Below are 14,085 nucleotides of genomic sequence, written 5' to 3' on the forward strand. Positions count from 1 at the left end.
TAATTTGCAGAGAGAGGCACACGCAGACATGAAAGACGCAATCAGCCCCCCCCCCCCCCGCCTCTGGTTTCTGAGCTTATTTCAGGGGCACCAAGCTGCCTAAGCAACAAAAGAGTCTTGCTGCTTCTTTAAAGTCTAGCAGATTTATTGCCATCATCCTCTCTCTCATGAAACAGACCACAGCAAGACTTGCAAGCTGTTTAGCTGCACAATTACATTCACAACGAAAGTCATTCACACACACACACACACACACACAAAAAAAAAAAAACTAGCACGCTGCCATTTTTTTTTTTTTTTTTTTTTTTTTTGGTAACTTAAGTTAAGAGTGTACCAGTCACAAAATGCGAGTCTTAAACAGAAGCAGCCTCTCTGAAGCCCACGCTCCTCCCCCCACCCCGGAGTCTGGGGCGGGGAGGAAGAAGGGAGCTCTGCTTTCCCCGCCTGCTGCTGCTTTTCTCCCCACACACTGCTGCAACCCAGCAAATATGTACAGGCTGGATGTAACGGAGACCTTTGCCGGCCTCAGCCTGCCTGGCCATCTCCACACCCAGGCGTCCCTGAACTTTGCCAGCACTTTCCAGTTCCGCAGCTCTGATGTCCTCCTGGTTACCTACCCCAAATCAGGTAAGGGCTGTGTGAGGCAGGGCAGTGGAGGGAAAAGCACCTCAGAGGCTCACGGACCTCCTGCCCTCCTTTCTGTCTGCAGCAAAAGCGTTGCTTGGGCTGAAACAGGAACTTAGGGAGTTGCTGTATTCTGTGTACAAATGGCCAGCTTGAAACATAGCTAGGTCACCCTTCTTCTTCCTTTTTATTTTAATTACCATATTTACTCGAATCTAATGCTCACCTTTATTACGTCGCAAAAATCGAGTGGTGCATTAGATTCCATGGCGCATTAAGGTAAAGGTAAAGGGACCCCTGATCATTAGGTCCAGTCGTGACTGACTCTGGGGTTGCGGCGCTCATCTCGCTTTATTGGCCGAGGGAGCCGGCGTACAGCTTCCGGGTCATGTGGCCAGCATGACTAAGCCGCTTCTGGCGAACCAGAGCAGCGCACGGAAACGCCGTTTACCTTCCCGCCGGAGCGGTCCCTATTTATCTACTTGCACTTTGACGTGCTTTCGAACTGCTAGGTTGGCAGGAGCAGGGACCAAGCAACGGGAGCTCACCCCGTCGCGGGGATTCGAACCGCCAACCTTCTGATCGGCAAGTCCTAGGCTCTGTGGTTTAACCCACAGTGCCACCCACGTCCCTCCATGGCACATTAGACTTGAGTAAATATGGTAGGGTTTATATTTAGGGGACGGTGCATCAGAATGCGGTGTTTTGCAAGAAACAACAGGTTAGGTACAGGCTAGATATGGGTTGCTGGTAACTGATTGCAGGGTAAATGAGAGTGTGTATACAGCCTTGGTCAGACCACTGGTCTACTGAGCTGATGGGGCCCTCCAGGGTTTCAGGCAGGGGCCTCTCTCTTCCAGGTCTATCTGGAAAAGCTCTGGATTGAGGCTAAGACAGGCTGCATGCAAAACAGATGTTGTACCCCTGAGCCACAAAGATCTCTTAGCTGCATAGGAAGCTGTCTTACACTGTCAGAGCGTGGTCTATCTAGTCCAGTGTTGTTTTCTGTGACTGGCAGCGGCCCTCCAGGATTTCAGTGAAGGTTCTGCCCCAGCCATACCTGGAGATGCTGGGGATTGAATCTGGGCCCTTCTGTTAAAGGACTCCTCTTCCTCTTCCAGAGCTACAATTCCCAGAGTGGTTTAACAACCAATCCCTCTTCACAGGGAACTCCGGAATTGTAGTTCTGTGAGGTGAACAATTGGGAGATTGCCTCCTGGACACTTTTAGCACCCTTAAGAAACTTAATGAAACAGGACTCTTTGGGGGAAGCCATGACTGTTTAAAGTGGCATGATTCTGTTTTAAATGTGTGGGGCAAATGTGTACTTAGTGTACATTTCTCCTAACATATGCATGCAATTTTGCTTTACATGAAGGCTTTTGCAAGCAATTTCCCCCCTCATAGGCATCTTTCTATATTATTCTCATTAGTATATGGAGTTTTAGGCACACTTTCACTTATGTACACAGTTTTGTGTTATTATTTATTGTACTCTTACCAAGTAACTCAAAGCAACCTACATTAAAACCAATTAAAATCAACAATAAAAACCTAAAAACACAACAATTCAAATAAAAGACTAAAAACACAAACAAAAAGGCAGGACTACAAGCCCTACCCCATGAAAAGAGGCCATGGTATCCTTCAAATCAGAGGGCAAAAATCCAGGGGGGGGAAATAAAAGTCTTTGTCCAGTGCCTAAAACAGTATGAAGATGGCACCAGGTGTACCTCTCTGGGGAGAGCATTCCACAAACAGGGGTCCTCCACTGAAAAGGTCTGTTTGTGTGTTGTCACCCTCCAAGCCTTGTGTGATGGGGGCACACAAAGAAGGGCCTCAGATAACGATCGTAGGGTCCAGGTAAGTTCTTGTGGGGAGAGGAGGTTATTGTGGACATGAGCCACATAAGGCTCAGGATTTTGAACTGTACACTTTATTTGCTTAGAAAACTGCACTGCAAAATTGAGAAAAGGACAGATTTCAAAAGATACCTCTGTTTTCATTTGCATGCTATTTGAGATGTGCAGATTAGAAAAGTTTGCGGTAAAATGCAAACCAAACCAAATGTTTCACCCATCCTTAGATAGTGTGATAATTTTTTTAACAACCAGAAGCCTTCCTGTTAGGTATTTTAGGTCAAGATCTGCTGAAAGAGAAAAGGACATTATTTATGTATGCTACTAAAGCAGCGAGAATTTTGATAGCACAAAACTGGAAGACTGGAGAAATTCCAACAAAAGAACAATAGCAAGAGAAATTGATGAATTATGCGGAACTGGCAAAACTGATGGATAGACTACGAGAAAAGGACAACAGTGACTTTGAAAAAGAGTGGGAACCTTTTATAACATATTTGCAGAAACAAAGAAAAAACATTGACTTGATGACAGGATTTAAATAAACACTCCCATCTTTATTGATAGAGAACAATTAAAATAATGAAGAAATGATACAGTGGATTGTAAGAAACAGCAGTATGTAATAAGGGGGTAACAAACCAGAAATGGAAGCTGAGAGAAGCCCGGGAGGGAAGGGGTGAAGATGTGTAATATGTATGTTATTGATATGAGATGTTTGTAATGACAGAAAAGAAAGTTAATAAAAAATTATTTTTTAAAAAAAGATAGTGTGATAACTTTGAGTGTGGGAGATAGGTGGTGTCTAGTGAAAACCCAGGCAGTGCAAAGAGGAAGTCCATCTCGATTTTAATCATGGACATCACCTGGCACATTGGGTTGCTCCAGGTTTGGCCTTCAAAGCTGCATGGAACCAGTGGCCTAACCAGTGGCTCAGTTTTGCAACAGGATGGTGACTCAATCTGTAGTTCCCTATCACCACCACCACCACCCTCAACAAACTTTTTGATACTCATACCTGCAATGAAGGATGTGGTGTCAGAATGTGGCCACACCACTGTATAATTCAGCTTTGCTAAAAGGGTCCAGCAACAAATTAATCCATTTCTGATTGGGGTGGGAAGAAACAGGACATGCTCAGCTCACCTGTTTTTTCCTTTCTGGGATGCCTCTTGTTTTATCATAGAGACAAGATTAGGTAGTTTGTAAAGTGGAAGGCCAAGGGGCTCCTTAAGCTAAGAGATCTCCCCCCCTAAATGGCAGACAAGTTAGAGGGGAGAAACTGGAAAGTGTACTGAAAAATGTGTAGTTTAATTGCAGGGGTAGGTGGGTTGCACTTCATATCCAGCTTGAATACCGATAGACAGAGCTGTATGGAGTGTTAGGAGAGGGGTATTACCTGTGGTGGGAGACATGTCATACTCCTTTTGGGGTAGTTTGTCCACTTTGATACCCATCCTGCACTCAGCGCTGAACTATGGCTCCTACAAGCTGTCAGCATGTGACAGTGGCCACACCCCAGCAACAGCTTTGATGACTAGCTAAACCAGGTGAGGGTAGCCGATGGGTCTCAAGCCCTCATTGATCTAGGGACTTCCCCTGCATGCAAAGACAGGCTCCAGCTGATTGAGTGGACAAGACCAATAGTGGGTCCAGTGGTCAAGAAGGTGGTTTCTGCACGTGCTGTAGAGGGAAGTGAGGGGCAGCTGGAGCTCAGCAGCCTGGGAAAGTAGCCCATCTTAGAGAAGGAAAGCATGAGAGATGAGGCAATGTTCTGATGGCCAGAGACTGGTAGTGGTTGCGGCTGGAAGTTGAAGGGTCTGCATGGAGTTAAGACGGACAGCATCGAAGGCCTTCAGATTCCTAAGCTGTCCCTTTGATCTCTGTGCTGACCTACCCTTTGAAGTCAAAGTGATATGTGTCAAGTTGCATTGTCTTTCACTTCCACCTCCCCTCACACACTTTTCTCTGGACCTAGAGCCAACAGGTCATCTCAGATGTATCTTCTGAGAACCAAGGGGCAAGTCTGGCTTCTTTGTTTCTCCAACTAATTAGTGCTGTAGAACTCAAGAATATACTTCCCTTAATAAACATAAGCTTTCTTGTTTTATAGTCCCAGTCTGAACGCCTTCCATTTGAAGGTGTGCTCAAAAACAAGGATTCCTTTCACTAAACTTCTGTTATTGCAGTAAACTCTGTTGGCTGACACAGAATTTGGTTACGATATCTGAAGCAGTATCCAAATGCGTGGTGAATGGACTGATGAACTGCTTTCCAAAATATATAGTAGAGACTACAGAAATGAATTTAACAAATAGCAAAATAAAAAAATTTCTTTACCCTCTCCATATCTGTGTTGAGCCTCAACAATCTCTGCTGGACTGGTACCAATGATGAGAAGCTGAAGAGAGAAAGAGAGAGATGGCTGCATAAACACCATACCTCTAAAGCATATTCCCACACTTCCCAAAAAATCCTTGTAACTGTAAGGGTGCAGGGAATTGTTCCATGAGGAGTAGACTACAGTTCCCAGAATTCATTCGTCTTTGTGTGTTTGAAATGTCTGGTATGTACAATACAAGATGGGTGACAGCTGGCTTGAGAGCAGTACATGTGAAAAGGATCTAGGAGTCTTGGTTGACCACAAACTTGACATGAGCCAACAGTGTGACGCGGCAGCTAAAAAAGCCAATGCAATTCTGGGCTGCATCAATAGGAGTATAGCATCTAGATCAAGGGAAGTAATAGTGCCACTGTATTCTGCTCTGGTCAGACCTCACCTGGAGTACTGTGTCCAGTTCTGGGCACCACAGTTCAAGAAGGACACTGACAAACTGGAACGGGTCCAGAGGAGGGCAACCAAAATGGTCAAAGGCCTGGAAACAATGCCTTATGAGGAACGGCTAAGGGAGCTGGGCATGTTTAGCCTGGAGAAGAGGAGGTTAAGGGGTGATATGATAGCCATGTTCAAATATATAAAAGGATGTCACATAGAGGAGGGAGAAAGGTTGTTTTCTGCTGCTCCAGAGAAGCGGACACGGAGCAATGGTTCCAAACTACAAGAAAAAAGATTCCACCTAAACATTAGGAAGAACTTCCTGACAGTGAGAGCTGTTCGACAGTGGAATTTGCTGCCAAGGAGTGTGGTGGAGTCTCCTTCTTTGGAGGTCTTTAAGCAGAGGCTTGATGACCATATGTCAGATGGTGTTTCCTGCTTGGCAGGGGGTTGGACTCGATGGCCCTTGTGGCCTCTTCCAACTCTATGATTCTATTATTCTATATATGCAGAGAGAGAGAGAGAGAGGGAGAGAATATGTGTTCAACTCTCCTCCCCTCCTCCCAAAATGTCTGCCAACGAGTTTCCATACCATAAACGACTGTAGACATATAACAATTTATTTATAATCGTTGGATTTTCTACAGCAAGGGAACATCTGGATTAAATGTATAAAAAGTAAGGGTTAGCATTTTGATGATGATGATGACTTGTGAACATTGCCAAAAAACACACACAAAAAAACTGAACCAATGCCACAGCAAACTCCCATCTGGATCTGCCCCCAGTCTATAAGAAATGTCTAACTCATGCTTTTATTCTTTGAATGACGTCAAATAAATAAGCTAACACAGGCTGCATGCACGCCATACATTTAAAGCACAAGATCTTCCCTCTAAAGAATTCTGGAACTTTAATTTACCCCCGCAGAGCTACAATTTCCAGCACCCTTAACAAACGACAGGTCCCAGGATCCTTTGGTGGAAGTTATGTGCTTTAAATGTGTGGGGTGTGCACAGTCACAGTTTATCTCATCCATACAATACATTTAAAGCACATTTAAAGGGCATAGCTTCCTCCCAAGAATATTGTGAAATGCAGTTTTTAAGGGTGCTGGGAACTGTTGTTCTGTGGGGGATGAAACTACAGGTCCCAGGATCCTTTGGTGGAACCCATTTGCTTTAAATGTACTTCACATGTATAGTATGGATGTGACAAAAGGTGGACCAAAGACTGCCTTCGCTAGTTTGTAACCTTATTACACCCTATATGAATAAGCCTTCTTCCTTGAAACAAAAACAATTGCAGTCCTTATATTTAACAAGCCTGCCATTAATGAGGTTGTCCCTGGAGGTCATGCAGTGGTTGGAGGTCAGAGGCCTTCTCCTGCTGATGTTCTTGTCCTCCCCTCTAGGCACCACCTGGATGCAGGAGATCCTGACCTTAATCTACAGCAAAGGAGACCCTCAGCCTGCCAAGAACATCCCCAACTGGACCCGGAACCCATGGCTGGAGCACACTTACTTCTCAGAGATTCTCCGGGAGACAGAAGGACCTCGCCTCCTCACCACCCATTTGCCCTACCGTGTGTTATCAGCTTCTCTGAAGAAAGCTAAGCCCAAGGTATGTGCAAGGAGATCCTATACTTGGCCATATTTCTCATGGAATCAGGACAGGGCTGGCCCTACCGTTAGGTAACCGTCTCAGGCGGCAGATGTCCAGGGGTGGCAGCAGCAGCAGCAGCCTTCATGGCTGTTTCCTCCTGAGTCCCTTGGCCATTCCCTTCTGTTGGAACATAAGCAGCTGCCTTATTTCAAGGCAGACTATTGTTCCATCTGGCTCAGTGTTGGCTACATCAGGCATAGGGAAGCTCAGGCCTCTCTAACTGGCCCCTGGGTCCCTCCCCGCAGCACACCAGCTCTCCCTAAGCCACGCCCCCTCACTGGCCCTGCTGCACACCCTCGTTGGGTGTTTTTGCTCATCAGGAATATATCCTTGAATACTTGCTTGGCTGGATAGAGAACAGAGAAGGGCGTGTGAATGTGTGTGGAAACTATACTACTGTTCAAAGGTAAAACTTACACCCCTTTGCCCCACCCACTTTTGCCTCTTGCCACGCCCACCACTGGCATGTGGCCCCCAGAAGTCTCCCCAGAAGGGAATGTGACCCTTGAGGCCAAAAGGGGTTCCCCACACCAAGTCATCAACACATGGACTGCCAGCAGCTCTCCACGATTTCCCACCAGGCATTTTAACGTAAGGAAACTTATTGGCAACCAGCAGCACTCTCAAAAAGATAAGAAGAAAGATGGATTTGACTCTATGGTCTTGATTCATGTCGTTTATTAACAACAGTACAGCGGAATTCCTTCTGTCTCAGTCACAGCAGCCACTATGGAGAAATTATCTTAACACTTTAGATTGAAGAATACCCTGTGGATGTGAGATTAATCTGTAATGTAAAACATTTTTCAAGTCTGTTTTGATGTCATGTGGATGACTGCATACAAGACTTAACATGCTTACATGTATTTGTCCTGGAAGACAACACTTTATGTTTTGTATTTTATTTTATTTTTTACAAATTTCATTAAAGTTTGTAAAAGGGAGGGGAATAAGAATATAAGAAGAGCCTTGCCCGCTTAGGTTGCATGCTCACCATACGTTTAAAGGACACTTCCTCCGAATAATCCTGGGAGCTGTAGTTTGTTAAGGGTGCTGGGAATTTTAATTCTATGCAGGGTAAGCTACAGTTTATCCTGGAAATGTGCTTTAAACACTATGGTTTGTATGCAGCCTTAGATGACTTTAAAATTTGGAGTTAGACAGCTTCAGGGAGGATAAGGCTATCCGTGGCTGTTAGTCATGATGGCTCTATGCAGTCTCTAGATTCAGATATTATATGCCTCTGGGCACCAGTTCCTGGGGAACAACCGCAGCAGGAGGGTCTTGTTTGTGGGCTTCACAGAGGCTCTGAGGTGGCCATTGTGGGGCTGGTTGGTTGCTTCCAGAAGGGCTCTTGTTATGGAGGGGAAGGAAAATAGAGGGGTGCTTTTCGTCCTTTCCACCTGGGCTGCGGTGTGTTGACTTACATGGCATGTGCCCTCTGCCTCTTCATTTGCTCCAGCAGGTGATCCACCTGACCAGAAACCCCAAAGATGTTGCTGTGTCCTTCTATCACTTCTGCAGAATGGCCAAATTCTTCCCTGACCCTGGCACCTTTGATGAGTTCCTCCTCAACTTCTTGGATGGCACAGGTGTGTGAGTCAGGTCGGACATCTCTGCGTCACAGGCGTCATTTGGGCTGCCTGCCTAACAATGCCTTAACTATCATGGCTTCAATCACACACACACCCCAGAGCCACCTGGGAATATGTAGTTTTGAGATGGTACAGATACTTCTACCTATTAGAGGAAGGGCCAAAGCTCAGTGGTGAAAGGTCCCGGGTTCAATTCACAACATCTCCAGAAGAGACACATGTCTGAAACCCTGGAGAGTATAACCCAGGGGTGGGGAACCTTTTTCTGTCTGAGGGGCACATTACCTTTGAGTAACCTTCCAGGGGCCTGAGCACAAGAGCCCTCTCCCTTCCTGTGTGCTTTCCATCAACTGATATTCAGAAGCATCACTGCCTCTGACTGTGGAGAGCCTTATTCTCTATCAATGTGTCCAGTCCTCTTTCAAAGCCATCCACCACTGCGTGCTTTGAGAGCAAGATCCATAGTTTAATGCACTGCGTGAAGAAGTCCTTTCTTTTATCTGTCCCGAATCTCCAAACATTCAGCTTCATTGGACATCCATGATTTCTAGCATTGAGAGAGAGGGAGGAAAACATTTTCTCTATCCACTTTCTCTGTGCTGTGCATAATTTTATAAACTTCACATCTTGCTCATCGGTTCTCTAAACTAGTTGCTGGGTCATTTCTCTTGGCAGCAACACTGTGCCCAGGGTGTTTCCTAGGGCAGCTGGGTGCGCTGCAAGACACAGAGTGGGTGTATTCTTAGTTTTAGATTTTGATTTATGTGGAAATTGTTTCCCATTTGGTTGTGTATTTTTTTTTTTTTTGATGTGGTTTATTTATTGTTTATGACTTTTGTAATTATGCAAATCTTGTTATGCTGTAAGCCGCCTTGAGCATTGTTTTTTTAACTGTGGAAAGGCGGCATACAAATAAAAAATGATGAATGATGAGAGTGTCATGGAGACCCCAGTCACCTTAAGTTGCAGAGGGCCCTATCCACAGTGTACTGGGCCCTGGAAAACCTGTTAGCATCCCATTCCTCAGAGTAAGCAAAAGGCAGAGTTTGTATTTACCACCTCTGGAATCTGGCCTGATTTTGAAATTGTACCTCTAAATTAGCATATACAAATTTTATGCAAATTTGTACTGTTGGCCTGTGCCCTGGAGTCATTTAAATACCCAACAGCACTGAGGGCTGGGCCCATAATGATGCTACCTGCAGCAACAGAAATTCAGTTCCCTCCAATGTCATCATTGCTGCTAAAAAGCCATGAGGAAACTCATAAAAGCTGAGATTTAAGGTCACAATAACACAGTAAAAGAACATATAACTTCTCTCCCTGTGTGCTCTCTGGGATCTTTGCTGCTAGCAATAGTGCCTGTTTGTAAACCTTACATTTGCTCGCATTTCGATTTTACTCTGGGATCTATAGTGCTACCAGTACAATCTTAGTACTACTACAGTTTACTGCTTCTATTTGGAATTTCTAGTACCACTAGAAGTGTCATATTATTACTAATATCTGGGATCCCTAGTGCTACCAGTAGTGTCTTTTTCTCTTTGAAATCCAGTTTGTTTGTTTTTTGAAAAATAAATAAATAAATAAAAATAAAACATTTGGGGGCAGTCTGGCCTCCATTTTAAAACAATTTAAAATAGTAATTGAAATTCTTACACAAATATGAAACCATAATAAGAAGCTGTTTGATTTCTGCCCTCTGAGGTTCGTACTGAGATTCCAGGAGGGTCACTCTAAGGGAATGTAGCTTCTTAAATTTCCAGCTGTGTTAGCTTGGATACCTTCCCGAACTTCTGCCCTTTTAATATGAGCTTATGAAACACTTTTCTAGCAAACACCCACAGGACAGCAGAGGTCAGGTTTCCCTTTTGATCCTAGCAAAGTTCACTGCAGTTTGCAGCCTTGGAGCTGTGTGATTTTAGTCATTGCAAAGTGGCAGTTCTGAAAAGCAGAACCCCCAAATAAACCCAGCTTCTAACTTGCTTGAACTGGTAGTTATTGAGACCACCTTTATTTAATCAGAAATCCAGTTGAGACAGCTTGCTGTGAAAGAGAATGGGAAGGATCCTTGCACCTATGGAACTTCTGCCTGTCATACCACTAATGTTAAAGGCACAGTATACTTTCTATTCTATTCTATTCTATTCTATTCTATTCTATTCTATTCTATTCTATTCTATTCTATTCTATTCTATTCTATTCTATTCTATATTAAGTGGCAACTCCAACTGTGCCAGATCACTGGTTTTGATTCTTCCTATTTTAGATGGGGAGCCTGTTCCCTGCATTACTAGGGGAGATTTGTTGATTCAGAGCAACATTGCACACTTTGCTATTTACCTTTGCTTAGTGAGCCAGAGCCAATGGATGGATTAACCACATTCTGAAATCTCAGCAAAGGGCGTGAGGGTGGAATGGACCCTGCCCTCCAGGGAGACCTGTAGACTGGCTGGCTGGCTGGCATTATTGCAGGGATGGAAAACATCAGACCCAAAGCCTCTCTGTGTGGCCCTTGGAACTCTCCCCAGTCACACACACCCTGCAACAGTCCCCAAGTGCTTTTGCTGGGCTGGAATGTGTCCTTGAATTCTGATCATACCACTTGCTTTTGTGGATGGAGGTTAGAGCATTGTGTGTTGAAAGTAGCCTACTCTGTATAAAGGTAACATTTACAGTCATTGCCTCAACGACTTTTGCATCTCGTCCTGCCACTGCTCCCATGTGGCCATCAGAAGGTCACCCCAGACTAAGATTAATGCAATGTTACAGGCAAAGGCGCTGCTTTCACCCTCTGACCCATCTCTTCTGTCCTGTCCCACACAGTGCACTATGGCTCCTGGTTTGAACACACCAGAGGCTGGCTCAGCTGCAAGGAGGAGTTGGATGTTTTCTACATCACCTACGAGGAACTGCATCAGGTGAGTTTCCCTAGCCCAGGGGTCACCAAACTTTTTCAGCAGGGGGCTGGTCCACTGTCCCGCAGACCTTGTTGGGGACTGGACTATATGGGGGGGGGGATGAATGAATTCCTATGCCCGACACATAACCCAGAGATGCATTTTAAATAAAAGCACACATTCTACTCATGTAAAAACACACTGATTCCTGGACCGTCCACGGGCCGGATTTAGAAGGCGATTGGGCCGGATCTGGCCCCCGGGCCTTAGTTTGCCTACCCATGCCCTAGCCCCCCCCCCCCACATGATATGGGTGGTTAAATTGATGCAGCCTTTGGTTTGGAGAGCAGGTGAGAGGTCTTGCTTTGGGAGGGTGAGTGTGAGCAATTGCCCTGGAGTGACAGGTTCATGCAGGTGGCTCAGGGAACAGGTTGGATGGTGATGCTTGAGGAAGGGCTGCAGATTAGCAGCAGAAACCCTGCTTTGCATGCAGAAGGCTCCAGGTTCAATCCGTGGCATTTCCAGGTGGGGCTGGGAAAGGTCCATCTGAAACTCTGCAGAGTCTCTGCTAATCAATGTATAGACAGTATCAGAAAGCTACATTACCTGTATTGTTTTGCTATAGCTTAGCAGCAGAGCTCCTGCCTTTCATGCAGAAGGCCCCTGGTTCAATCCCCAGCTTCTCTAGGTAGGGTTGAGAGAGATTACTTGCCTGAAACCCTTGAGTGCTGTTCCCAGTAAGTGTAGACAATACTGAGCTAGGTGGGCCAATGGTCTAACTAGGTATAAGCTTCCTCTGTTCCCTTTTCCAGCTTTAAAAAACCCCCAGCTTTGCAGAGTAGCTGGACATGCTGCAAAGCTCAGTGCCAGTGAGACCCTGGGCACCTACCCATCTTAATTTGCCCAGGGGCAAATGAGTGTCCCAGGCCTGCGCCTTGAGTGTTTTATGTGTCTCTCAACAGCTGGATGTAGCCTGTAAGGTCCAGCTTCTTCCCTCTACTCACTTCTGTGATCCCAGGGTAGGGATAAGAGATAAATTCAATTCAGTTTGCACGTTCTGAAACAATACGCAAACTGAAGCAGCAATCTTTTGTAATCTGCACTTCTCTGAATTTTGCAGCGCAGTTCTCAAGACAAGGAAGGTCAACAAAAATGCACCAACCTGAGTAAAGCTTACATTAAAATGATTAAATTACTGAAAATGACATGCATTATAGCAAAAGAAAGCCACTTTGCAAAAATGTTTATATTAGGCAAAATTGCATAGAAACGTGTGTGTATTGGGATTCACAACTAAAATGCCGGTGAATTTTCATTCTTAAAAAATAAATCTCACACTAATGCAGAAATGCACAGAACTGAAGATTGGGAAAAATAACAAACTGAAATGGATTTCCTTCCCTGCCCTTTCCCCAGGATCTGGAAGGCTCTGTGGAGCGACTGAGCGCCTTTCTTGACTGCCCTTTGCAACCAGGCCAGATGGCTTCCATCCAAAAGCATTGTAGTTTTGCTTCCATGAGAAACAACACCATGGTGAATGGTACACTCATCCCTCATGAGATCATGGATCCAAGCAAGAGCCAGTTCATGAGGAAAGGTGGGTGGGGAGACAAGGAGGGCTGGGTGAGTGGGAACTTCTGCAGCAAAGCTGCTGCTGCTCCCTGCTGGAGTTCTGTGCTCCTTCCAAACACACCCAGTATTAGTTTGCTGTAGTCTGTGGCAGAGTTTCTCCTGCATGTTCCATCTCAGAAGGCTGCTATCCAGTAACTCAGACCAGGGCTGCTAGTGTGGCTGCCCCTGTTCTGCAGAACACTATTCCTGTTGAGATAAAACAGGCATTCACTATCTGCATTTCCCACACTCCTCAGTCACTGATTGCTGCCTCTGGCCAGATGTTGCCAGACAAGATGAGGTCTGCTGTGCTCTGACCCAGCCAGACAATGCCTTTATGTTCTTCTTAGGTATTGTTGGAGACTGGAAGAACCACTTTTCCCCACCGCAGATTGAGATGTTCAACAAGAAGTACCAGCAGGAAATGGGAGACTGCTGCCCGTGTTTCATGGATTGATGGCAACATGATCCAGGAGCCAAGGGATTATAGCCAGCTGGGGATTCCCACTGTGTTCAAAGAACCAAATCCTACACACCAATGGTGGGTGTATGGGGACCAGCTTGCCAGAAAAGGGCAGCCACTGGACAAAGGCTCTGCAGGGACCTTTCCCATGCCAGATGAAATGTGAACGAGCTCCGAGCCAAGGTCGTCACCCACATAGACAGAAGCTGTCTACCTTCCATAACCTGGTGTCTACCTTCTGTAACCTGGTGCCCTCCAGATGTTTTGGACCAGAACTCCAATCAACATCAGCCAAGTTGACCATTGATGTTGATAATCAATGGTCAGCCAGCAATGAAGAGCTTTTACCTGATATTCCTGTTACCTGAGGTTCTTTAACCAGAGATGGATGAGATTGAAATGGGGATCTTCTTCAGAGAAGCCACATTCTCTGCCAATGAGCAGGGGGTGGTTGGGAAGGCTCTGTGGGGAGTAAATTACCAGCTTACCACTCTGGCAGGGGTGGGAAACCTGATCCAGGCCCTCCGTATGCTGTTGGACTCCAGTTCCTATCAGTCCCAGCCAGGATCGCCAGTGCTCAGCAGTCTCTTAA

General features: G+C 45.5%; 1 protein-coding gene across 2 annotated transcripts; it reads left to right on the forward strand.

Moving 5' to 3' along the window:
* The first annotated feature begins 423 nt into the window (after window positions 1-423).
* On the forward strand, window positions 424-13,803 carry LOC309347524 (sulfotransferase 2B1-like). Of its 2 annotated transcripts, none has more exons than XM_081872175.1 (6): window positions 424-627; window positions 6,674-6,882; window positions 8,387-8,516; window positions 11,346-11,440; window positions 12,836-13,016; window positions 13,381-13,803. In XM_081872175.1, exons 1-6 carry the CDS (start codon window positions 489-491, stop codon window positions 13,485-13,487), a joined length of 861 nt encoding a protein of 286 aa, XP_081728301.1. In that variant the 5' UTR covers window positions 424-488; the 3' UTR covers window positions 13,488-13,803. The 2 variants fall into 2 exon arrangements, with proteins under 2 accessions (XP_081728301.1, XP_081728302.1); XM_081872176.1 differs by having other exon boundaries at window positions 8,390-8,516.
* The last annotated feature ends 282 nt before the right edge of the window (window positions 13,804-14,085 follow it).

The sequence above is a fragment of the Podarcis erhardii genome (assembly GCF_964252035.2).
Source record: "Podarcis erhardii genome assembly, chromosome: 7".
Lineage (NCBI taxonomy): Eukaryota > Metazoa > Chordata > Lepidosauria > Squamata > Lacertidae > Podarcis > Podarcis erhardii.

What these genes read in the sequence shown, in the direction of transcription:
- LOC309347524 (XM_081872175.1), top strand. Translation starts at nt 489, where the DNA reads ATGTACAGGCTGGATGTAACGGAGACCTTTGCCGGCCTCAGCCTGCCT. An exon ending in CCTACGAGGAACTGCATCAG is followed by an intron (nt 11,441 to 12,835) that starts GTGAGTTTCCCT and finishes CCCTTTCCCCAG; the next exon opens with GATCTGGAAGGCTCTGTGGA. An exon ending in GAGCCAGTTCATGAGGAAAG is followed by an intron (nt 13,017 to 13,380) that starts GTGGGTGGGGAG and finishes TGTTCTTCTTAG; the next exon opens with GTATTGTTGGAGACTGGAAG.